The sequence below is a fragment of the Columba livia genome, chromosome 7 (assembly GCF_036013475.1).
Source record: "Columba livia isolate bColLiv1 breed racing homer chromosome 7, bColLiv1.pat.W.v2, whole genome shotgun sequence".
Taxonomy (NCBI): domain Eukaryota; kingdom Metazoa; phylum Chordata; class Aves; order Columbiformes; family Columbidae; genus Columba; species Columba livia.
The window spans coordinates 38,976,581-39,002,216 of record NC_088608.1 but is presented as its reverse complement, the minus strand read 5'-3'; the positions used below and the strand labels follow the sequence as shown (position 1 = coordinate 39,002,216).

The 25,636-nt window shown below is 46.2% G+C and overlaps 1 protein-coding gene across 16 annotated transcripts in view; it reads right to left on the bottom strand.

Moving 5' to 3' along the window:
- Positions 1 to 25,636, bottom strand: part of PLCL1 (phospholipase C like 1 (inactive)) — a 133,808-nt gene that overhangs the window by 25,576 nt on the left and 82,596 nt on the right. For all 16 annotated transcript variants that reach the window (XM_065069474.1, XM_065069475.1, XM_065069467.1 and 13 more), the window contains 4 exons: positions 23,162 to 25,633; positions 21,075 to 21,278; positions 14,709 to 14,784; positions 11,796 to 11,905 (listed from right to left, as the gene is read on the bottom strand). In XM_065069474.1, the coding sequence (XP_064925546.1) occupies positions 11,796 to 11,905; positions 14,709 to 14,784; positions 21,075 to 21,278; positions 23,162 to 25,633 (2,862 nt within the window). The remainder of the gene's footprint in view (positions 1 to 11,795; positions 11,906 to 14,708; positions 14,785 to 21,074; positions 21,279 to 23,161; positions 25,634 to 25,636) is intronic.

Here is a 25,636-nt window from a genome sequence, read left to right as displayed (position 1 = left end):
GGATTTATTAAAATAGTGCAATTCCATTCATGTACAGACCAGTTGATTTATGTCTTAGTCTCGCTGTATTTTTTATTTTTAAACAGCTGGTTCATTTGAGCAAGCTGAAGGAGGAAAAATGATTTTGAATCATCTGTCACACGAAAATTAACAACAAAGCAGCCCCCTCTGACAGAGCTGTCATAGTTCTAGAGACACCATCAAACACAACAATCTGTGGGCATGCTCTGTTTGAAAAGCCATCTGTTTGATTTAAAAAACTGGCTGTGAGCGTAATCCACTTTGAAAAAAAAAAGTCAGCAGAATTGTGGCAATACCTTAACAAACTACACTGGAGTAAACTTTAAAAGTACGACTGCATTGAACCAACCTTCCTAAATCAGCCATTGTGATGATCTCTGTGCGCAGAACAATCCTCTTTGCCCTTACAAAGCATCTCTCTTCCACACAAAGAGATGATGATGACCCATCTCAGCATCTCTCCATCTCTCTCCCTCCTGCTATCGATGGCATCAGCCCTCCTGGAAATAAATACTTGTAAAAAAGGCTAAACTCAGCAGTTGACAGGACACTCAATTAAGCCAGAAGAGATTCATTGAGTGTTCTACTTGAAAAACTGATCAAGGGGCCCATTTTTATTTAGACTTAGGGAATGTTAAATGTCAAGTTTCACACACCAAACTACAACTAACCACGGAGCCTCAGCACAAATTGACATTACAGTGCAAATAACACAGCTAGCCAAGCAAGTCTAAGATGATAAGTCTTTACCTTGATGGGCTAATACCACTTAGAAAACAGGGATATTCTGACACGACTTTAAATATTGCTCAGTTGCAGCAACGACCCCTGAAAGTCTTTAAGAAGCGTAAGGAGCTCTAGACAGGCAATGACAATGGCCACAGATGGGATGAATTCTGAATGCTGGTTTGATTTGGTGTTTGTTCCTTTTTCCAAATCAAGCTCCTAAGTTTTTAAGAGTCAAGATGACAGTTCATTATACCCAACAACAACCCAGGTGCTGAAGTTGGGGAAATGCAATGAGAAGGCAGCTTAGGCAACTGGTATCACTCTGTGGTCAACTCCAAAATATATATATCTTTTTAATCTGTTGCACGTATCTTTCGACATAAATATACGGGTATGTATAATATATTATTATTTCATCACAAAGTAAGATCTCCAGATGCTGAAAAAGCCAGACGCAGCCAAATAAAACAAGGAGCACCACATCACTCCCCATTTTGGGGGTAACGCGGGGAAGGAAACGGCACCAAGGTCTGTGCCAAGGGACTGGGAAAGCACAAAAGCTGGAGAGCTGCTGGGATATTGGGATACGCTGTTAGGAGGTGGCATTTCAAAGTGTCATAGTGCGACTTTAATTGTGTTTAATATTAATAAGGAGGCACACGATTAAACGATAGCACATGGCTTTGAAAATGTAATCCCGAGGAGGAAAGCATTAATGAAGTGATTGGACTGTTATGTTAAACAAAAGGCAGATATTTTTTCATGCCTCCTCCAAAGTTAAGTGTGGGAACGATTGATATGGATTTGATTATGATACATCCACATTTCAGAACAGAGCACTGGAAAAACAAACAGTGGATTTCTGTATCAATGCAGCCTTTTAAAACCCGCCCTTTTCATTATGACTGCATACAGTTTGTCAAGAGCTTTGCTTTATTCTCCGTGATAGGGATCATAGTGCACATGTTGGCATGAAAAATTGCTGTACACAAAGATTACACACAAAGCATATAACCACTTCATGCACACCGAAAAATAAAGGGCTGCAAAAATGAGTTACCCCACAGGAAAATCAAACCTTACTTGCCAAACTATTTTAAACCCTTGCATAGCAGAATTTCATATACACATGGAGAACAGATCTGAGATGTCTGAAAAACAAAATATCCCCCCAGGGAGCAGCACTGACCATCACACAAAGTGTTAAATCTCTGTAAGCAAGAGCAGGAAACAGAAACTATTGTGGAATAGATGGTCGTGCAGCTTCGAAACAACGTTACGTGATAAAAACAAGGCGAACAAGAGCTTTCAAGGTGCGTGTTGGAATGGAATCAAAGATTGCTCCATGGAAGGTCAGAAGCCCCAGGGCTGATGTGCCCAACACACCGTAGCCAGCAGCGCGGACACGTAGGACAGCAAGGATGAGGAAGAAGTGAACAGGAACAATCTCCTAATACTTCTGTATCTAACCCAGATTACTCCTTACTTCACCCTTTCTCCGCTTACTTCATGAACCAGCCATACGGATGGCTCCAGGTTCTCCTGCCTGTCTCTCCTTACACAGAATCCCAGAATGTCAGGGGTTGGAAGGGCCCTGGAAAGCTCATCCAGTGCAATCCCCCCATGGAGCAGGAACGCCCAGATGAGGTTACACAGGAAGGTGTCCAGGCGGGTTGGAATGTCTGCACAGAAGGAGACTCCACAACCTCCCGTGTTCCAGTTTGTACCCATTGCCCCTTGTCCTGCCACTGGTTGTCACCAAGAAGAGCCTGGCTCCATCCTCCTGACACTCCCCCTTTCCATATTGATCCCCATGAATGAGTCCCCCCTCAGTCTCCTCTTGTCCAGCTCCAGAGCCCCAGCTCCCTCAGCCTTTCCTCACACGGGAGATGCTCCACTCCCTTCAGCATCTTGGTGGCTGCGCTGGACTCTCTCCAGCAGTTCCCTGTCCTGCTGGAACTGAGGGGCCACAACTGGACACAATATTACAGGTGTGGTCTCACCAGGGCAGAGCAGAGGGGCAGGAGAACCTCTCTGACCTACTGACCATCCCCTTCTAACCCACCCCAGGTACCATTGGCCTTCCTGGCCACAAGGGCCCAGTGCTGGCTCATGGTCACCCTGCTGTCCCCAGGACCCCCAGGTCCCTTTCCTTACGCTGCTCTCTAATAGGTCATTCCCCAGCTTATACTGGAACCTGGGGTTGTTCCTGCCTAGATGACAGACTCTACACTTGCCCTTGTTATATTTAATTAAATTTTTCCCGATGGTTTTGTGACTGCAGACGGGTATGCTGACACTAAGTAAATGTGCTGTGCTAAGAACACTACCCAGAACACCCGAAAACCAGTTCCATCTAATAACTACTCCCATTTAAACTCCCAACGCAGACCAATCTGCCAGTTGTTCATCGGGCTGCCCTGCGAGAACCTCAAAACTTTTGAACGGATTTCATCTGCCATTTGGGTCTGCATTGGAGAGGATGATTCAATGGCGATCGAGAGTGGTGACCAGCATCAGCCTGGCTGGTTTTCTAGGACCTAAACAGTTGTGCTGGATAAGGAGAGCACGTATCGCTACCGCACAGGGCAACGCTCCCCGGTTCTTACAAATCCACCATCCCAACTCTTGTACGTTCCTGAAATCGCACGATACAGCCAAACGCAGACCTCAAAGGCAGCCTGGGAAGTGCAAATGAACACAGCACCTCTGCCACACAAGGAGAACGTTAAAACGAGCCATGCAATTAGCAAAAAAGCAAATAGAGAAACGTCTGATTGTGGCTGCTGGTCTTGCCAGCGCGAGTATGTCACTGCCCTGCGCAGGCACGGCAGCTTAGGAATATATTTGTAATTCTCCTACAGGATTTACCTAATGAAATAAAGGTGAGGGATTCAGGTGGCCAGTTTGCTCTCTGAAACACAGCCAAGCGCCCTCCCAAACCTGCCTGGTCCCACACCAAAGATGGGAAGGAATTAACATCAATCACTTGCTCAAATGCCCAAGTGGCAAAAGCGCTCAGGCCATAGCGAGCCACATCGATCTGCAAGCAGAGCTCTCCACCAAAATCCAGGGCCTCTTGCAAATCAATCACGCTGTACTAATCTATTCCTTCAAGTAGGCATTTTGTGTATAAAAAGAGCAAGCTATTTCCCTTTTTTTTTTTTTTTTGGTCTCATCTGGGGTATTTAAATTAAATTACCTTATATCAGGCTGTCAAAAGCAATGAATGTGAACATCGACTGTCTAAGCGTGTTGCAGCAGGAATTTGCTTTCAGGAATAACGGCATTAATTTGACGTTAGCCATGTGCTGAGCGGCTCGGCTGCTCGCGTGTCTCTCGGGCGCTGCATCGAGCAGACAGTTTGCAAGCACAGACGCGAGCGTATGGATCCTTGCTGTCAACCCCTCTGCGCCAGGAGCCTGCCTTTCTTCTGGTGATAAGTCTCCAATCAAAGGGTTGGCTGGAAGCCCAGGAGTGCACAATCAGTACTAACAAAACCCCGCACCGTTGAAGAAATGGAGGCATTGCTTATTTTTGATACGCAGCCATGAGATGGAAATCAAAGCTGCACGTCCGGGTATTTATTTCTTAGTCCTCCTTTGGTCACTAAACCCGATTCCCCACATGTCCCAGCACCTGCTGGTAGCTCCAGTAAAGTCCAGCAAAAAACAAAACAAGGGGAAGAGAAATAAGGCAGAGAGGGCAGACTTCTTCTCAGTAGAAGGACCAGCCGCAGGAAAAGGTCTGTGTTGCAGCTGAATCTAACCCAGATTACTCCTTACTTCACCTTTCTCCTCTTACTTCATGAACCAGCCATACGGATGGCTCCAGGTTCTCCTGCCCATCTCTCCTTAGACATAAACCCAGACTGTCAGGGGTTGGAAGGGACCTGGAAAGCTCATCCAGTGCAATCCCCCCATGGAGCAGGAACACCCAGATGAGGTTACACAGGAAGGTGTCCAGGCGGGTTGGAATGTCTGCACAGAAGGAGACTCCACAACCTCCCTGGGCAGCCTGGGCCAGGCTCTGGCACCTGTGCAAGGCAAGCCCTGAGCAAAACCCTTGTCTGGGAAGAGCTGGCACCCGCCCAGGCTGCAAGCCACACAGTTCACTCCAAAATCACGTCCTTCATCGCAAACAGTGACAGCAGAACATCTATGTACTTCGTCAGAAGCTGGAAAGGCTTTACTGGCCATCCCTAAGTTGATTCTGTCTTGGCTTTTTTTCATTGTTTGGTTGGTGTTCGGGTTGTTCTTGGGCAGGGAGTGCTACAGGAGACGTGGCACAAATACTCACTGCTTTTCTTAGACCACTGCTTAGGGTAATAGCTAAAATAATTAAACAATAATACCTGCAGCTGTGCTTAAAGCTAACCACAATAACCTAATGAAGACGAGGCAGGTAAGGGAGCGCTCAGGCGGCGCTTGCTCCTGCGTGCAGCTCCTCGCACTCTCGTCCCTCTGAGTGACCGCTTGGCACCAACACTAACTCCTTCGCAATTCTACACTTTGCAAATCCTCCTGCTGCAGTGGCAAGCTGGCAAACGTCTGCAGTGCAGGTCCCCAGCTCCCCAGGATGGGACACGACACCCCCCGGCCTTGGCTGCTCCTCTCCCTCCATGCCAGGTGCTGTGGGCATCGGTTTAACCTGTTCACAAGCAGCACAGACCGCAAACGCCTTCGTGCGGAAGCTGAAAGCTTAGAGAGCAAAACATTCCCTGTCCAGGGACCAGCCCTGTCACTCGGGTCAGCCAAAGGTGGGTTTGCTGGTAAAAGCAGAGCTGAGCCGCCTCCTCCGCTCGCCTTCCCACAGGTGAAGGATGAAGGATGCTCCATGGAGCCTGTTTCCCTTGGGGAATCCCACCCGCCCCCCAGGGAAACTGAGGACAAGGAGGAGCAGAGATGGTTATTTCGGTGAGCAGCACGCTGGCAGAGATCCACCAAAACAAAGAGACTGCGCAGGCAGGAGAAAACTCGGCGGGGTCAGACACGGGCATGGCTGGAAGTGAGAAGTCTCCGTGAAGGACGGGAATGGAGACCCCAAACAAACTGAGTGAACCGAGTACAAAGTGGTGCAGGACGGGGACTGTATTACTTGTTGAGACATTGGTTGTCCCAATGTCTCAATGTTGTCAATGACATGTCAATGTTGACAATGTTGACAATGGTTGTCCCAATGTGCCGGGTTGTCCCCCGGCACAACTTGAGGCCGTTACGCACATCCCAAAAGGATTCCTGTCTACGTGAGGGAGAGGGGAAGGACCCGGCCTTCACACACAGACACGAGCCCTGAGCTTCAACAAAGCATAAGGGATTTGACCAAGGATACTGACAGTGCCGGGGAAAACCCAACCACCACCTCAGCAACGGCGGAGAGGAGGTTTCGATGGAGCAACCGGCAGCTTTCATCACCTCCCGAGCTCCCGCAGGGAATTGGCTTCGATCAGACACCCGTCCCCCTGCGGGGAGCGCGGTTTTGTGGATGCTGGCACGTAATCCACATGACAAAAGGGGCAATCAACTTCACATCATTTATAAGCACTCGGAAACCATATGCAATCTGCTGACAGTAGCTGTAACTAGCTCAAAATACACCACAAAGGTAATTTTTAGAAGACGTTAAACCTCTTGGCACAAAGCTTACATTTAAAAGCAACTGCTTCAGGCTAGCACCAGTTTACAGCTCCCAGAGAATGGCATGATTCAGATTTAACAATAAGCAAACGTCAGAGAAAAAACAATGTACAAGCAATCCTCTCTTCATGTCCTCCCCGTGTACAAATCAGCACCCCGGTCTCTCCCTGGTACTCCACAGCCCTACACAAATGCAGAAAAGATGATGTGGCTGGAGGCTTCAGGCAGCAATTCCCTCTTGCTCTGTCCCACCACGGACCACCAGAAATTGAGCCCTTTGCTCACACGGGCTCCCTTGCACGCTGGAAATGCCAAAAGGAAAAGCTCCCCAGCGGCACAAAAGTCCACTTCTGAAAGAACTGGATTGGAGAACATGGACTGGAGTTGGACCAAGGGTTGGACTTGATGGTCTCTGAGGTCTTTTCCAACCCAGTCAATTCTGTGATTCTGTGAACTGTTCAAAATACAAGGAAGACCAAACCACCACTGTCATCTCCAGGTGGGCCAGAAGTGGGAAGGGATGAGTTGAGCCCAGCAGAGGCCAGTTCTAGGTTGTAAAGCAGATCTGCTAAATCATGGAGATTAAAATACGACAATTTAAAAGTGTAACGTATCTTTTCAATAACAACCATGCAATTGAATCTCTCCTCTCATATACTATTTAAGGGATATTATTTAAGGAATTGTCCAAGTTGTATAAAGAGGTAAGTGGAGTTTCCTAAGCATTATTCAGCCCTTGAGTCCAAGAAAAAGCCATCAGTTTTACGATAAATACTGACTCCAAGGCCTGTGTGGGGAAAGTGCAGGGACGAAAGGCTCTGGCACCCCCAGCACCCCGTCCCACTGGATGCTCATTTGGGGTTATAACAGAAAGCTGCTCGTTTTCTGTCTTTGTTAGTGGAGCCATTGAGAGAGAAAAGCAAAGTAATGTGTGAATTTCTGCTGAAACTCATCCTTTCAGCACAGCCCTTTTAATTCCTCTGAATGAGGTCATGTTGTCAGACTGGCACAAATAGGATTCCCAACTTCCACGTTGCGTTAATTAACTCCACCGCAGTACGGCAGTCTTTGATATCCCTGTCTCAGATGAAAATGTCACCGTCGCAGGGGAGGGGACGGTGGCAGAAGCTGCGGAAGTTCCTGCGCCACTTGCAGTTCCTGCCTTTGCTGTCTCCTCCTCCAAGGGATGGGAGGTGACACTGACCCAGTTTTTACACCCAAACAACCCTCCTTTAGGGGGGAATCATCTATAAACGTTATTCCATTCAGTCATCTTCTCCTCACGCCCTTCCTACTACCCGCTTCCCAGCCCAATTCTGCTCAGACACCCACACGCACGGGAGTAGCTTTTTCCTCAAAGGACAAGTCCCTTCAAGGAACCTGTAATCCCACCCACTCGTTTTTCAAATAACCTCCTCATAGGTGCTGATTTGTCTCTTCACTCAGAACAACAGGTCAGATCACAGGACTGCTTGGCATCTACCTCTGGCTTACTTTAGTCAAACACAGGGAACGTGGGCTAAACAAGGTGGCTTTTCACACCATCTTTCATTTCTCTAATCTGCTCTTTTAGTCCCAAAGTTACTGTTCTGCATATATATTTGACGGGCTGGTCTCACCTCCTATCTACATACATGTGTTTGCACACACACAAACCCATCCTGGTAGAACCAAAGGAATAATATTTACATCCGAAATGCCAAACTTTGGATTGCAGCCTAAAAAACACCAAACAAGACAACATAAAAAAAAGGGTTTAGAGCACAGGAAGGCCGCTCACAGCACCTGTTTTCTGGATGAACTTTGGTGACTGGTGCTGAAGGAGGAATTTAAATGGCAGAGACCCACATTTCTGCTCAGACGACTCTGGTCACCAGCTCGGACACGGGGTGTCACCATGGAGAACACCTCAGCCTCACACCAAGCACCATGCCAAGGATTTGAGCAGGGCTTGGATTCACAGCAGCTAAATATTCAGGTTGATCCTGCTGGACAATCGCTTCTTGCCAGTCACTGAAACGTTCCTGCTGTGCCAGTGTTGGACAAAACACTAATACAGGGCAAAGCCCCCACTCTTTGTCAAGCCACCTGGGGGCTCTGAGCCCTCACACATCTCTAATTTGCCCCAAGAGACTGGGATCACACTCCTTTTACCCTGATACACACTGCTGAAGCAACTCGAGAAGTTTCCATCACAACTGACAAAATCCACCGAGATTAAACGTCTTTTATAGAGCTTTGGGTCCTGCCTTCGGGCTTGGGCAAGGAAAGCAAAGCCGAGGGAGCCGGAGGAGTTTGCGAACGGAGTCATCAGAGAACAGCACGCTGCTGGGTACAAGGACCCACCTACCTCATAGTTACACCGGTTGGTTCTGCTGCTTACAAAACACGCTGATCCAAACAGCTTTGCGAGTGAATCACACTCCTTATCTAGTAATTCAGTATCACGTAAAGGACTCTAAATCTCCCTTATCCCAGGAAGATGTTGAAACAGCTCCCCAGAGCACTGCCCAAGGGCCAGGAGCACTGGCTTTGCTGTCCCACAGCTCCAGCTCCTCCAGATCCTTCACATGCTAAGGAACAACCTCAACCCATCTCCTTCCTCACCTTCCCCTCTGCTTCTAAATAAACGGCTTCAAGCTAAGAAGATTGGTATTTACAGGATGTTGAGCCTGTTGGACCTTTTCACCTTCTCTTTAGCACCCTGTCAGAAAAGCCACATGGTTTGTGTTGGGTCTTTTTTGCCTTTTTGTCCTTCAGTTCACGTGTCAGAGACCAACCCATCAGGTAACTACATGAATAATTAGAGCAGCTGTGCATTTCCTCACAGGTTTGTAAAATCTGTCAGCTGAGCTGGTCTGGGAAGAAGGCAGCAGACCCTTCAAAAGCAGCAAGGGGAAAAATTCCGGAGAGGTTTAAAAGGCAGGAACACCCCTCTGCACTGCATCAGCAAAGCAAATGCAAACATGGGGATTAGACAGCAGGAGAAGCATCGAGCCTCTCCGGAAAAAGAGCCTTTGGGGTAACCACATTCAAAATACATTTATCTAGGGAGATGTGGAAACAAGTAGGCATGGAATAATACAAGGAACCCTTCATGTAGAGGAACGCGTGGAGCCTCCGTGCCACGCAAACCGCTCCTGCTGCTGCTCTCGCTGGCCTCGCGCTGTCACAAGATGACAGCAAATCACAAGAATTGGTTGCTAAGCCACTATGGCTTATATTTCATCTATTTTTGCTGTTTCACAAATTGAGCATCAATGTGCTTGTGTCCACAGAGAGACACTGAGAAAAGGAGGGATGTAGGTATGAGGAATACTGAGGGGCAGGATTTATTTCACTTACAGGGAAAGAAATATATGTTACATGGAATGCTGCAGCTTTACAGGGGCTCATGAATTCACCGCGCTCTCACTGAAGATCTAGGTAGTGTAAATTGTTGTGCAAATCCTTTGGCAGCAACTATACGACATATGGTAGGATATAGTGTCACCATCGTGTTTAATGACATGAAATGTCCCCAAGATACTGCCATGCCGCTCTGTTGTCTACTCTGTAGAATGCCAGGGAGCGAAGCCGTGGTTCTTGCCCAACTACAGGAAAAGAGACTGATGTGAAAAGACGCAAATAAATCCTACTTACAAGATGGTACAAAGTACTGTACTGTATCCGTTAAAAAAAGAAAACATATAGTGCACTATAATAACCCTTAAATGAAGGCTGGGAGTGGACCTAGACCTCCCAAGGATCAGCAGCAACTCCATGAGGTGCCATTGCGCACAAGGTGCTTCAGAATAAAAATCACAGTCTGATATATTGCTTTTCTTCTGTAAGAAAACTGATACCTTGTAGTGATGCTAAATTCAGTTCCGTTTAGGTAAGGCCACATAAGTATACAGCTGTCTGTATGTACATCTTTCAGAAATCTGGCTTTTGTCTCTCCGAGGAGCCTCAAAGTTCACACCTGGGGCTCTGGTACCCCAGTGAGAGGTCTGGATGCTGCAGATCACAGCACACAAATGACCGGGAGAAAGGAACTTGTGAACACAACCCTCCAAAAGTGCGTTTTGTGCACAGTTTTGCTGCATAAAACCACTTACACCAGAGCAAACGCTGATCAAGACTACACCATAAAATTGTGGATTTCTGCCCCAAAGAGAGAACCGCGTTAGCAATTTAATAATTGTGCGTGTTCTGCATTCGGCAACCTCTCTCTTTATACAACTAATCAGCGTTAATTTGAATGCGGTATAATTAGTAGATACACTCAGAGATCATCAAATTCACCCAGCACTGCCACATCCACATCTAAACCGCATCCTTTAGAACCTCATCTCTGCATCTTTTAAACCCCTCCAGGGATGGTGAGTTACTCATTGCGAAAATGGGCAACATTTCTTCTGCTACCTTTGCATTTCACTGGCATTTAAATACAGAAAGGAAAATGGGCACAGAGGCGGTGGTGCATGGAAATAAAAACGAGACTAAATTTGGATCATAACCTTTCCTGTAATTACACTGTGAGAACATGATTCTCCTGTCTATTGTATTGACATTGTGCCTCTCACTATTACTGACTGCAAGCCTGACAGTATTTTACATGATGTGGGACCAAATAGGAAGATGTGACATTTTAAAAATACGTATATATGTCAAAGTTGACTGTCAGCACGTTATAATGTCTCTGTTCTTACTAAGGTTTTCATGTTCTGGCAAACAGTTTGTCCTCCTAGTGGGTATAACTAATATGTAATTAAGTTTTTATGAATTAAGGAAGAAATTGACATATTATTTCGATTCATTCTCATTAGGTACATCCTAAAAGTACCCCAGGGCATTTTTAAACATCAAGAATACCCAAAAGAATGCTCTTTATAAAATACACTTTAATCTCGCACTCTGTGACTATTTAATGATTTTGCCAACAACAATTTCTTACTGCACATAGCTGTGGCTTAGAAATGAAACATGTCAATTATTCCTTGACCTTGACGAGCTGTTTGAAATGCTCTTCAATATGTTGACAATATGTCAGGCAGCAATTATTTTCCATGGAAAAGGTTTCTCTGATACTCTACTTGCACCTTTATCAATCATAGGTCACCTGCAGAGGTCTGAACTTCTCTATTTGACAAACGTCTGAAAATGGAAAAGTTTAGAGTTGCCCTGTGTTTAGAGTGACTCTGAGCACGAGGCATTTATTCTACCTACCGCAGGTAAATTCCATTCTATGCTTCCAAACCAAAGCAGTAATTAGATATATTGAGCGAATCTCAATAATATAGGGTAATTTATACATCCCACTAAAGCAAAATATTGCTTCAGTATTAGTAAGGCAGTACAAATAGATGAGCTAAAAGAGCAAAGGTTTGCTAATGGGAGACGCAAGGGGGCGGTTTCTGTGCTTACCTTCAGCACTGTGATATTCCACGCAAAACTCTCAATGGCTTTGCTTAATTTTCTTCCTTTCAAACCTTCTTTTGTCCCGAGGTTATGAAGCTCTTCGTGGAATTCCATCCCTAAAAAAACCCAGATTTTTGTATCACCCAGTGCAGCATTTCCCCTATAAAACCTTCAGTGAGCATTCCGCTGGTACTTCCTACAACCTCTTGTGTTTCCCCCCCTCTTTCCATGTTATGACCCCATCCTGGAAAGCACCTTCCAGAACAAAAAGCCACGTGCAACCTTGCGGTTCTGCTTTCACTTCACATGCAACTCTCCTTTCCACAAACCCAGCTCCAGCGCTTCTACTCAGTGTGCAGTGCTGGCAATATTGCGACAAAATCGTCACGCTCCTTCAAAAGATGATTTTGTACCTTGGAAGGCAGTTTGACAGACAAAGATACCTGTTCAGCATAGCAAATACAGACTCAAACGCACAGCTCCTCATTAATCTTAATCAGGGTCAGACAGAAAAGCCCTGGTACTGCACAATGATAAATTATGTCAGAAATGCACACCGCTAAGCACAAGATTGCTGTTCCTGTAGCCTGGAGAACTGAGACTTCCAGCCACACACCTGGGAATTGTCACGTTTCGTTGCCGGTTTCTGTGGCAAATGCCTGCAAATCTGTTGCTAGATACAAGAATTCAGGAAATCTGGGAGCAGAATAAAAACCTGAGCAATTCCATTTAACCCACCAATTCTGCAAGATTTGCACAGTGTATGCAAACATTTCTCCGAGTCTGCTGTGGATTAAGAGACAAAACAGAGAGCGAGCTGCCTGTATTGCCTTCATTTGTACCTTACAAAGGCCAGATTGGCGCTAAATCGCTCCGAAACGCCTGAAGCCGATCCTGGCTGAACAAGTTCCACCTCCAGTTGTTTCACAGCTCTCCCTCCCCTAACGTTTTAAGGCAAATGTCACTCGTAAATTTGAGCTTCGTGGAAACCACATCAAAGAAATGCCCATGGAGAGAACACCTGGAGAGAACAGCCGAGGGCTACTGAGCTGGTTGCGGAAGGAGTCCTTGGGTAGCCCAGGGCGGCTGGCACACTAACAATAGGTTTCTTCTTGCCTTGCACCGGCTCCAGGAGCTCGATAACAGCGAGGCAGTTCGACCTCGCCCAATGCAAAATCCCTCTGCTGTTTAGCTTGCAAAACTTCGCCCACTCGCAAGTTTTGCCTGTCTGGGATAACAGCGCTTCCCTTGGAAAACACTCTGAATAACTGCACCCCAAGCCAGACTCCCCTGCAGCTGCGCCTTGTGCCAAGCCACGTACAAATCATTTCACTTCCCCAAGTGACAGAAAGCCTTCAAATTACTGGCTTTGTCTTAAAAAAACCCACAAAGGCTGATGCTGCTCAGCTCCATGTGGACATTATGCAGCATCCTTTTAGTTATTACGCTGCCCCCAGCTGTAACTTGGAGACTGTTCTGCCCCGGAGAGAGGGAGCCACGAACATTTGTCAGGCTGAGGGTAGGAGCACCAAGGCAAACATTTAGCACTTTGGTCCTCCAAGCTGCTGCTGAGCGGGGCTGCACATGAAATAAAATGAGAAGTCATCCAGGTACCTCTTAAGTGCTTCACCTCGCCACGTTATTTAACAATTTGCCTGGGTAATACTTGCAACAAACTGATTGGCAATTGAGCGTGGTGAAGGATCCTCTCTCTCCTACTCCTTTCCTCCATCTAAACCCTGAGGCTTCAGAAGAGCACTTCATCCCTCTCCAGCCTGCTTCTCAATCAGAAATGGTATTTTTAAGGCTAAAAAAGCAAAACAAATGAAAATACAAGTAGGCACAGCAGCAAAGAGAACAAACTTGAGAAATCAATCTGGGGGAAGGAAGGAAGGAGAGGGGAACTGCGTGGTGCCTCGGTCCTGCGTCGTGTTCTCGGCACACACCTCCAGCCCTCCGCTCCCATTTGCTACAAAACATTCGTTTCGTTCATTATTTAGATTTAATAGAAGCGAATGGGTGGAGACTGTGTCACTTGCCGAACCCAAAAACGCCTATCAGAAACAAAACTATTTACGATTGTTGTGGTCCCAAGAACGCAAATTAAACGCGGTAGCAAGTGTTGGCATTACTGACCTTCAAGGCTTGTTGCAGGTTAGGAAAGGTGCAGCTGTACAACTAAATGAACTGAAAAGAGATTTAAGTTCTGCAGTGTAAACCTCTAATAGAAACACACTGCGTGGATTTATTCAGCATGGTTTCCAATACACACAAGCTGACGGATTTAGTTGTAGAGGATTACCACCACCAAATGCCTTATCTCTCTAGCAGGGCTTATGCCTGTGCATCAGTGGAAACAGCAACATATGATCTATGTTAAGCCTACTTACGGTGGTTTGCACCCATAAACCTGATGTACATAATGCACAGTCACACAGATTCACTGTGACATAAGGGAATTATATGGGTGTAGCGTCCAAGGTGTAAAGCAAACCTAAACAGCAATAAGTAAGTAAAGACAGGCAGTGGAGATCGGTCCTGTGGGTTTTAAAGCCTTTTGCCTCCTGTGTTTAAGGGAATGATTGTGGTAGAAAACAGAGCTCAGCAAAGGCAGCACGCCTTCTCACTCCCTCTTTTTAGCTGAATGCCTTTCTAGTCCATTTGACTAATTTAAATGCTATCGGACATTTCAGAGCTGAAGAGCAGCTGGAGAAGTAGCTTTTAAGGTGAAAGCTGAGGATTTTTCCCTGATCCCATGCCTGCATTACTGCTGGAGGCTGAGCCTTTAGGAGGCTGGAATCTGCAGGGCAAGACCGGGATGCTCGCTTGAACACCAGGTGAGAGATGCTGCATTAGTCACAATCTATTCCGGCACATTGTTTCCCTTCTCCCACCCAGAACCGCGCAATAAAGGATTACCTGCTTTTTGGCACTGAACGATCTTGTCGTGAGTGATGTCTGCTGTCTCGATGAGAACCCTGCTCTCTTGAATCATCTGTCAGAAAATAAACGGAAAAATAAAAAGCGGCATTACTAGAGTGTCCTGCAACATCTAGTCTGGAGAAAAGCACAAAGGTTCAAAATTAGAAAGACCTCTGCAAGCAACACCATAAAGACTGGATCATTCCTTCACGTCTGTATCAAGCTAAGTGATGGTTCCTTAGAAAATGTTTTGCTCCAGAAGTCAAAGAACAGCTGGTTTACATCAGTGAGACAGCACTGCAAATAACGTGATGGAAACAGAAACGATCTCGCAAGAAAGCAGAGTTAGCACACGAACAGAATCCACTCTGTGTGAAACCGAGCCCTTTCTAATTAGTACTTTTCTTAAAACAAAAGGAGAAACAAGCATAGTCCTTGAGATAAGTGGTTATCAGAAATGTTACCCAGTCATGAATAGCGCTGATTTCAAGAGGCACTTCAGCCTGTGCTGAACTTCACGCACCACGGCGGATCAGACAGCTATAGCTTTTCTTTGGGGACATTCAGATCCAAATCCTATCTTATCTGCAACATTCCCATCCAAGTTTAAAAGAAAAATAAAATAAAATGAAAAAAAAGACAAAAGAGACAGGCAGTGTCAACAAGCCCACTCACAAGTTTCAAGAGATATTGGTATTTATGTGTCTTCTAGAGTAGCCCATTAAGAGCAAGCAGATGAAGTGTCATTCCGTGACAAATTTCCTGCACCTCCCATCTTGCAAATGCTCATCTCCTTTGGTGGTAACAAACCTTCCAAAGCCTTTCAGGAACCAAGGCAAGCAAACAGATTGTTCCTATGCTACATTCTGTGAAACTGCAAAAGGTGACACGTGCTACAGAAGGCAAGAAACACGCTGTGTAACAACCTGTGCCTGAGAATCATCTCGCCCTCCCGGGACGTCCATGGCAAACCCCAACCAAATCCCAATTAAAAATGGTGCGAACCGAATCCTGCCTCATGTTTCATCCCAAATTTACAGCAGCCGCCATCTGAAGGCTTTGCCAAAATGCTACGGCTACTAAAAGCCTTCCTACTTTCAATCACACTAAATATGAAAACATAACCAGCAGGTTTCGATGATTTGAGTGGAAGACAATGTAACAGTATTAAACTAACACTTGCAAATTAGCGCATCATATTGTTTTAATAAGGTACAAGGGAGAAGAGATGCTTGCGGTTGTCACACCTGAACTTCCAAATTCTGGAGAAATTCAGATCCAGATTGTGCATCTCGTGCCATCTTCATTTCTAATTACACCTCTTCATACAGGCTTCATTCCACGAAAATATCTATGCCTTCGCTTTGATATAAACAAGAGCATTAGGAAAAGAAATGCATTACCAGTTTCACAGGCAGAAACAAAAAGGCCTGCTACATCTGCACAGTGCAAAGTTGTTTTTCAAGAGAACATACCCAGTGGATACGCCTGAGATTGAAATTACTTTTGATAGCATCCTTTGCCTTTCATTCCTATTACCTGCTTGTTCAGGCACAATGTTGATTTTTGACTCTTTAGTATTTTCGCTTGTCAGCAAGAAAGAAACGACAATTTCTCCCCATCCTCTGGCTTCTCTGTACCACAGCACGTGGTCGTTTTGTGCAGAAGGGGCCGATGGGATGGGATGTCCAAAGCTCCTGATGCTCAGGTCTCCCAGGCAGAACTTGATTTGGGACAGGGTTTTTTTTAATATATATACATATATATATATGGCCATGGGAAATTATCCCACCACGCACCAAAAAAGCGAGCTTGAGAACTGTGCCATTTGGTAACCTACGTTTGACCGCATCTTCATCCAACCACTGGCCCCAGTGTCACGAGTTTCTGGCACGCCTGCTTCAGGGTTCTCAGACGTGAAGGAATCACATCCATTTTTTAAGAGAAAAGTGGCAATAGGATGTCAATTTTCCCTTAATGCAGAGTGGGTAGAGCGGCCCTTCACTCCTTTGATGCTGACATCAAAGTCTCGCTGCTCTCAGCTCAGCAAGAACAAATAATTAAAACCGATCTCAGAGCAGAATTTAACCTGTTCCTGTCTTCCTGTGTGGCAGCAATCTCGACAAGAATCAGCAGCTTTTGTCCCATGCCAGATCCTGAGAGTGGATTCCGAGCTCCTCAGCTCGGTGATGGGGTTTAGGGGATGCCCTTAGCGCTACGCCAGCATCCTACCTCACAGGCTCCTCTAGAAAATAATGGACCAGGGAGAAATAAATAATACACCCTGGGCTAAACATGAGAGATGATTTTGGCCGGTCTATAGTGTCTTTGTCACCTGTGATAACACAGCGTGCAGGACCCGGTATCTCTTCAAGACAGAAATCCTGTTCCCATCCTTAACCGCGGCATTAGGAGCAACGTGCTATGGCGAGGACGAAGTCTGAGTGTTCACTGTGAGGAACCAGAGACTGATTCATACAGATAAGAGTATAAACTGATCTGAAAACCCACTCTTGATCTTTTTTTTTAAAGTTTTCCCCTATCATACGTTTTCACTTACACACAAGCTAGCACCTCAGGGGATATTTACTAAGTAAATATTGTAAAGGTCACTGAAAAAGCTCGGCAACTAGTAACTGTTTGTGGGAATTAATGTTAAGAGCTTTCAACAGGCTTATGGTAAAACAGAGTATCTAAAGTACCCAACTGGAACTTCATTCTGTAAGAAAAGCTCCAATCTGACCTGTTTTAGAAGGGACATGTCTTTCAGAGACCAAAATAGAATGGTGGGTAAATAAGAGAGAGGATTATAAGACGTGGAGAAAGAAACAGGAGAATCACTTTCCCAGTCTGTGCCTGATTTGGGGTGAAAACTCTTTAAAACACATAGGAATTCAAGGCAATGTCCGTGTCCTGGGCTGTTGACGTCAGTGCATGGTGACACTTCCTTGGCAGAGGATGCTCCGCTCTGTAACATCTCTTGTCTTCAGCCGCTCAGACAATTGTGAAAAACGTCCCTTTGGGGACAACTCTGTCCAATCTGTTATGATTCAAAACATGTAAGGATACTTGGGGAGCTGCTTTTATTTTTCTAGAAAAAAATCCGTATATGCACACAAGCCAAGAGCCCGGGTAAAACCAAGAACATTTATTATCACTTGTTTATTGCTTTTGATCTGCAAATGATTCAGTCATTTGATCTTGGAGGAAAAATAATGCTGAACCAATAATCGAGAAGCAAAGTGTACAAGTGTCCCTCGGTTCACACATGCCTGCAACAGCAAATTAATATATCGTGCAGACAGCAAAACCACAATCTGTTTCTGAACAATTCGCAACCAAAAAAAACCAGAAAAAAAATCTAATTTCACAGGATAACTGTTTGCAGTGAATAATTCAACCATCTGTCAGGCCCAGCTGGGCCCCATCCCTTCTCTTCACATTGAGTGTCTCCTTTTTTTCGGTGTGATCAATGAACAGCGACACCATTGTGAGGGGTTACAAGGCGCTGCTCACCTGAGCGAGCATCTCCCAGCGCCGGCCACCGAGCAGGGGGACAGAGGGACAGGGGGACAGACGGACAGACCTTCCCAGGAAAGGCCATGTCCAAACAGCAGCTCTGTGAGCGCCATGTCATGCCATCCTGGGGTGTACGTGTGGGAATCAACAACACTAGGGAGATCCATTCATTGTACTCTCTGTGTGGTATTGACCAAAGCTCTAAGTCGAAATAAACCGTTCTAAACTGTATTTCTGGTAGTTGACACACTTCCCAAACGTGTTCTGTGTATAGAATCATAGAATGATTTTGGCGGGAAGAGATCCTCAAGGCCATCGAGTCCAACCATAACCCACCCCTGGCACTGCCCCATGTCCTGAGAACCTCATGTCCGTCTGTCCAGCCCTCCAGGGATGGTGACTCCAGCACTGCCCTGGGCAGTCTGTTCCAATGCCCCACAGCCCTTTGGGGAAGAAATTGTTCCCCACATCCAACCTCAACCTCCCCTGGTACAACTTGAGGCCGTTTCCTCTGCTCCTGGCGCTTGTTCCTTCCCTGAACTCGCTCCAGCACCTCCAGGCCTTTCTTGTGAGGGGCCAAAAACTTCCCCTGGGATTCGCAGTTTGGCCTCACAGGGACGGTCACTGCCCTGGGCCTGCTGGCCACACCAGTGCTGCTACCAGCCAGGATGCCAGTGGCCTTTTTGGCTGTACTGTCACTGTATCATTCAATGGTTCACCTTACTTTCTTGTTTTTGGCAAATGCCATTCCCTGCTCTCCTCTGCAGAGACCCCCGCACAACCCAGGACATCGCACGGAATCCTCTTGCTCCACGAGACAAGGCCACAGTTGAGCTCCACTAAACCACTGCAGTGCGACCATAAAATAAATAAACAGAGTCTTGAAAAATCGTTCCGGTTCCTTCAACAAAGCACACTAAATTTTATTCTATAAAGGCCTTTCTTGAAAGGAAATATTGAATGCAGAACATAATGGTGAAATTAATTAGAAAAAACCAAACAATCCGCACAAGCCGGGCTTTGTCTATGGGCCCGTGAGCGGGGGAACAGACAGTGAATTGTTTTCCAGATCATGGGGCAGGTCTCCAAGCACTCACACCTCCACTTGCCCGGACTGTCAGTGCTGTCCATGACCCATTAAACACATGGGCAGAGTTCATGCTTCTAAACAGATCTTGATATTCTGCTGCTGGAGTTGCCTCAAAAGGCAAATATCCAAAACGCAGCAAAAACATTTATTAAAGCTGGCTTTTGCCTTTTCAGAAGCAAATTGTTTTAGCAAAGGGGCAATCCCAGCCAGCCAAAGTGGGTAAAAATAATTCAAATAACATGTTCTCATTACATTTCAAATCAACCCTTACATAGGCAGGGAAGAATTCCCTTTTCTCAGCCCTCTGATTTTAAACTCCTTGTGCTGTCTCTTGACGTTGGAGGAACATCTTCCTCCATCAGAGACAAATGTGAGAGCAAACATTATTTAAAACAGTTATACAAGTGGTTTTGTCTTCATCGGGAAGCGGTCTTTCACCTTTTAAAATTGAAAAACTGTTCTCAAAGCATGAGGAGGCCTTGAAATACCCCATGTGTGCTCCTCAGTATATAATTACAAAGATAAGAGGTGACACATTCATTTTGGTAAAACTCCACCGAGCAGGCTCCCAAAGACAGAAAAATCTCTTATTTATGTGTTTGCTCTTTCAACAGACATCACACCACGTATCAAATCTATGCCAGAAATGTCCAATCTAAAATATGGCAATCAATAGGACGTACAAATCGTCATTCTGGAATTGTTACAGCTGGTATTTTATTACCGCAACTTAATCAACTTCAAGTAATATAAATTACTCTGGAAAGGACTCAAAGGTTATTTCAGAGTATTTTTAGTATTTCTCTTTTAATCAACATCAGTGCCTCCATCTTCCCCTCAAGCTGATTTTCTCACAGAAAGTGTGTTAAAACAGCAAAAAAGGAGAAGAGGCAAGTGTTTGGCACACTGATTAACTGTTTGAAGACGTGATCGCTCTTTGTAACACTTCAGGGTCTCTGGAAGCAATTTCACACCCCCAAATCATAGAATCAATCTCAGAATAGTTCGTGTTGAAGGGACCTTCAAAGCTCCCCAGTGCCAGCCCTGCCATGAGCAGGGACATCTTCACCAGCTCAGGTTGCCCAGAGCCCTGGCCACCTTTTTTTCACCTTTTTATTGCTTCCAAACACAAGCTGCAGAAACAAGTGCCGTGCACCCAGGGTTCATCGCGGCTCAGCCTGGTTGCCATAGCGTAATAGTTAAGCCAGGGTTTGCAAACTGTGCAGTTTGCTATGGGTTTGCAAACTGTGGGTTTGCTATGGGTTGCTGCACAACAGGAGGGGCAGCCACGGGCAGACTCGTAGCCCAAGGGGCATGAAGTGACAGCAACTTCTGCTGCTGGAAGCCACACGCAGCTGTTGCTCCATCACCCATGGCAGTGACATCTGTCATACCGGGCTGAGCAGCAGCATTCACCTGGAATGACTTCAGCTCGTCTCTTTGGACCTTTCGGCAAGTGTTTCTGTACCATACTGACTTCTCTTTCCCCATGCAAAACAAAAAAAAAAGCATTTTAAAGTTCCCAGTGCCCTTCCCAATGGCAACGCTGACTGGGCAGGGACACAGGCACCACTTATAGTGCTGCGGAAAAGCACAGGGAGGGCTCAGCTGCAACTAACTCCCTGTCCATCCTTGATTAAAGGACAATTTAGCACGGCCTAAGTCACCTGAAGAGCCTCATTCATTTAAATGAAACATCAGGGCTGCGTGCGCAAGGGTGTGGGAAGGCAGAGGTAGCGGTGCTGAGCGCCTACCAGGTCATAGGCGGCCAGGAGCTTTTTCTGCACGTCGGGCAGGGTCCCCAGCGGCTCGAGATACGGAAAGGCGTCCTTCATGCAGAGGGTGACAGAGGGCGCGTTGTCGCTGCCCACCAGGCGCGAGGACAGGGTGAGGATGCACTGCTTCAGGCTGGCCATGGGCGGCAGCCCGCACAGCTCCTTCACAGACACCATGGCATTCTGCGGGAAAAGAAATAATACTTTGAGCACGTCACGTTGCCGCTCGCCACCCGGTCCCCCCGGTGCCCACAGGGACCACGTCAGCGCCTGCGTCTCCCTGCGACGTGGGGCAGCGCTGACCCGCTTCTGATGCTGTTTTGACGTCTCATTCTCCCGTCATCATCATCCTCCAGCAAGAGCAAGCTTGACACATCTCATATTTCCCATGGGAAAGGAAAGCAGGGAAAAAAAGCCACTTTGTTTTCAGTCTTGCATTACCACATCATAAAGAAGCACAAATACTCTTTCCCCTTCACAGGTAACACATAAGAAAATCAATACTGGGTATACAGGTCAAACCAAACTAACGTGCCAGGGTTTATTAATTTATCAAGTCAGTGGATGTACAGCTGACATGCCTTCATCATTTAGCTTCTCTAGCCATACAATGAATGACCAAGATGCACAAAATGTAAGTAAGCGAGTATTACAACAACCCATACCTTGTGAATGCTCCCCTACAACATCTCGCTGAAAAAACAGCCATCAGAAAATGCCCAGCAAATTAACAGAGGTTTTCATCATCAATATAATACATTAGCATGCAGCTAAATCTAATGACTCTGTCTTTAAAAAGCATTCCCCAGAACAAGATCTTGTGCTGAAGTTCTGTTTGGAAGGCACATTGATGCTGTTTCTGAGTCAGAATTTGGACTATTTTCTTTCATATAGTTCAATACTTAAGCCTGACCTAGACAGAAGGTGGAGTCAGCAGTTCCAACTAGCAGGAAAGGAAATGCTGGGAAGAGTTTCCCATTCTTAAAAATATGCTTAGACTATTCCTTTGGGAGTGATTTAAAACTTATGTCACTTTGTAAACTTTTCCAGCTGCCAACATTTAATTTGTCTTAGACTCTGTCCAGAAGAGTGGGGTCAATGAAGTGCTACGCGTTTTTCTCTTGTTTTTGAGAAAGAAAAACGAATTGTTTCCGTATCTTTACCAAGGAGATAGTTATGGGTGATTTCAGCTATTTATTCAAGAGAAGTCGTTGTTTATTGCTACTCAGTTTTGTTTCTAGGCAGCGCCTGGAGCTCTGGACGGAGCTGCGCCGGGTGGACTGGTTCTGGTTCTTCATCTCCTGCCCACCACCGAGCGGCTGTGACAGCGATGTGCTCCTGGGCCTTGACATTTAGCAGGGAGAAAACCGCAATCCAAGGGGTTCTGGGTGCACAGGTCGAACACGTGCGGCCCTTGGGCAAACAGTGGCAACACACGCCCTGGGAAACGTGCACAGTGTTTCTCTGGGGTGAACAGGACTTTAATGACACATCCACTAACTGGTTCCTCTGCTCACCTAGACAGGGAAAATCAAGGGTATAAGCCTTATTTGGTTAGCAAAACAAAAGCTTGCTGATGTTTTCCAGGACCAGAGGGCAAATGAAGTCTTTGAGACCTGAGGCCTGGGGACTCTCACTTCTGCTTTCTCAGGCAAATACAACCAGAAAAACGTCTTTAGAAAGAGCATAAAAATCATAGAATGGTTTTTGTTGAAGGGCCCTACCCAGCCCGCCCAGTGCCCCCCCTGCCATGAGCAGGGACATCTTCACCAGCTCAGGTTGCTCAGAGCCCCGTCCAGCCTGGCCTGGGATGTCTCCAGAGATGGTTCATCCACCACCTCTCTGGCCAAGCTGGGCCAGGCTCCCACCACCCTCATATTGAGTTTTAAAACATTTCTTCTTGTTGGCTAACATCTGTAACCATCAGCCTTCTGAAGTCAGGTTAAAGGTTGACAACAGCTGTGGGCCTGAAGCTTCACCAGCTTCCACTTGCTTCAAAAAGCTTGCCCTACCAAACTCACCCAAGACCTTTGCTTCCACCAACGCACACAACCCAAGTGACATACCTGCATATTTTCCCTCAGGTCTGTGGCCTCTCGTAGCGGATGCACTGCCAGCTTGAAGATATCATCGATGGTCTTGAGGCCGGTGTTCCTCAGCATGGTGTACTCCCGTGCTTTCTTTCCTATCCGCACCGAGAGGCTGCGCTTCTGGGCCTTCCCACCTCCACTCCGGTTGGTTATTGCGATGTGAACAAAGAGGGTAACGTGTTCCATGATGTCGCCGACAAAAGACCGCAGCGGTATGTGCCTGTATCCGGGCTGCAAGCACTCCAGTGGGATGGTGTACTGCCCTATGAACTCATCCCCAATGTAGTCATCATCCAACACCACAAAACGGATCATGGCCAGCTCCGGCAGATTGATCTGGAACTCAAAGCTTTCGTCAAAAATGGGGTTATCACTGTTTTGCTGAACAGTTTTAGTTCTTTGTTCGGTGCAGTCTGCAGGAATCCCGTGTATTTCTATGCAGACATAGGGGTCTATGACATCCCCTTTTGCACATGCACCTTTGGGCTTTGGGAAGTTCTGTCCACTAATTATTTTGACATGTAGGACTTGGGGAGAGACCCCCGGAACAATGCCCTTGGTGTTAGCGCTGAAGTAAGACACTTCATCACGCATCACCGAAGGCCTGAGGACATACCCACATCCCCCGTTCTGCAGAAACCAGCCGGTGTGTAGGTCCATCATGGGGCCCGGGGTCTGGTAGTTCATTGCCACTATCTGGCAACCACAATTCCAAAAATCTTGAGGATTTAAGTTACTGGAGTCTATCCTCATAGCACTTGGGTACACCCTGGACAGAAACCTTTTGTTGTAGTTGACGAAATCTTCAGGGTTTTCATTTGCAATCCGACTGGCTTCCGCCTCACTGAAGGAGCACATTTCCCAATAATTTTGAGCTTTTGTGGACGTCTTGAAGTCTCTGTATCGGACAGATTTGCACAGGGACACCAAGTCGGACAATTCCCTGCAGAGCCAGATCAGCTTCGGTTCTCTTGAGAAGTCCTCTGAGAGCCTCCGCGATATTTCAGCCTCTTCGTCTTCGTCTGTGACTTCTCCTTCTAATATATCCTGGTCGCAGGGCAGCTTCTTCCCCTTCACAATGATCTTCATTTTCAGTTTCTCAGGTGATGGGAGGTAGACTTCTGAGGATAAAGGTGCCTCTGTGTAGAGTTTGTTTCCAAAGATCCTTTTCATGTGTTGTACCATGACCTTCTGCTGTTGTACCGAGCAGTGGTTCCCCAAGCAGAGAATAAGGGGGTATTCTGAAGCAAAGAAAGCCAATTTATTTATTACCTCAATAACATTTCGAAAGGCAAGCGGCGATGTCATGTTGTTACGGTTACAAATAATGGGTTCATTATCTGGGCCGTCGCAGACGTCTAGTTCAATACTCCGACAACTCATCTTTAAAGCTCTGACATAACCATTGATATCAGCCGGTCCTCTGAGCTGGTCTTCTATGAGATACGTGTTGTGGGACGCATTGATGTAGTAATGTGACAAAGGCTGTGTCATGTCTTGGACAATTTTTTTGTGCTCCGGGTCAAAAATGTCACATTCTGGGGACAACAAGTATTGAGTAAATCCGTCAATCGCAAGAAAACCTTTCAAACGCCCTTCTTGAGAAAGCTCATACCTACGTATAATATCTAGACACATTTCTTCCGTTATGTGGGTCACTCCTTGCTCAGCCTCTAAAAACAGCATGAGGTCATTGGCATCTAGATACTCTTTGTTTTTAGAGATCTGCACGAGCAAGAAATAAACTTCGGGTCTTGTGCAAAGTTCGCAGAACGCTTCACAAAATTCCTCCTCTGTGACTCGCGTTGTCAGCTTCTCTTTGCTCTTCTGGATTTCCTTAAATTTTAGTCTAATCTTTGATTCCTTTAAGGTGGGGTTAAGTTTCTTTATTAGCTCCACAGATGTGTCTTCTAACATGATGCCGTTACCATCAACATCTGCTGCTTCAAATACAGTTTTCAGCCAGGCAAACCGTGGGGTATTATGGCTGCTTTCCATCAAATCCAAGGGCTGTTTGCTACGAGAAACCAGGTACCTTAATCCTGATACCCAAATATTGGCCACATCAGCTGAATTAGCAACCAAGTCAAGCGACTCGTAGTTCTCCCCGTGGATTATCGACAGTGCACAGTCCTCAGAAATCTGGTCTGCAAGTCCATTATTCCTGAACGTTTCTGTGTTCTTCCCTAGTCTGATTTCTTTTATAGCAGAAATATCAAGCTTGGCTTTCTCGAGGTCCTTCTTGGAAGGCTCCCAACGAAGAGCTTGCAGGTCAGGATCCAGCGTGAAAAAACGGTTATAAATCCGGGAATTTGGACGAACTTTCTTGAGTTCACACCCAGCCTGCATGAAGCTGATACAGTCGCTGGCGCTGCTGATTTTCTTCTCTGACGGCATGCTGCTGAACGACACTGTTTTCTTTCTTCCACACTTTTGGTTTGAAGGATCCTG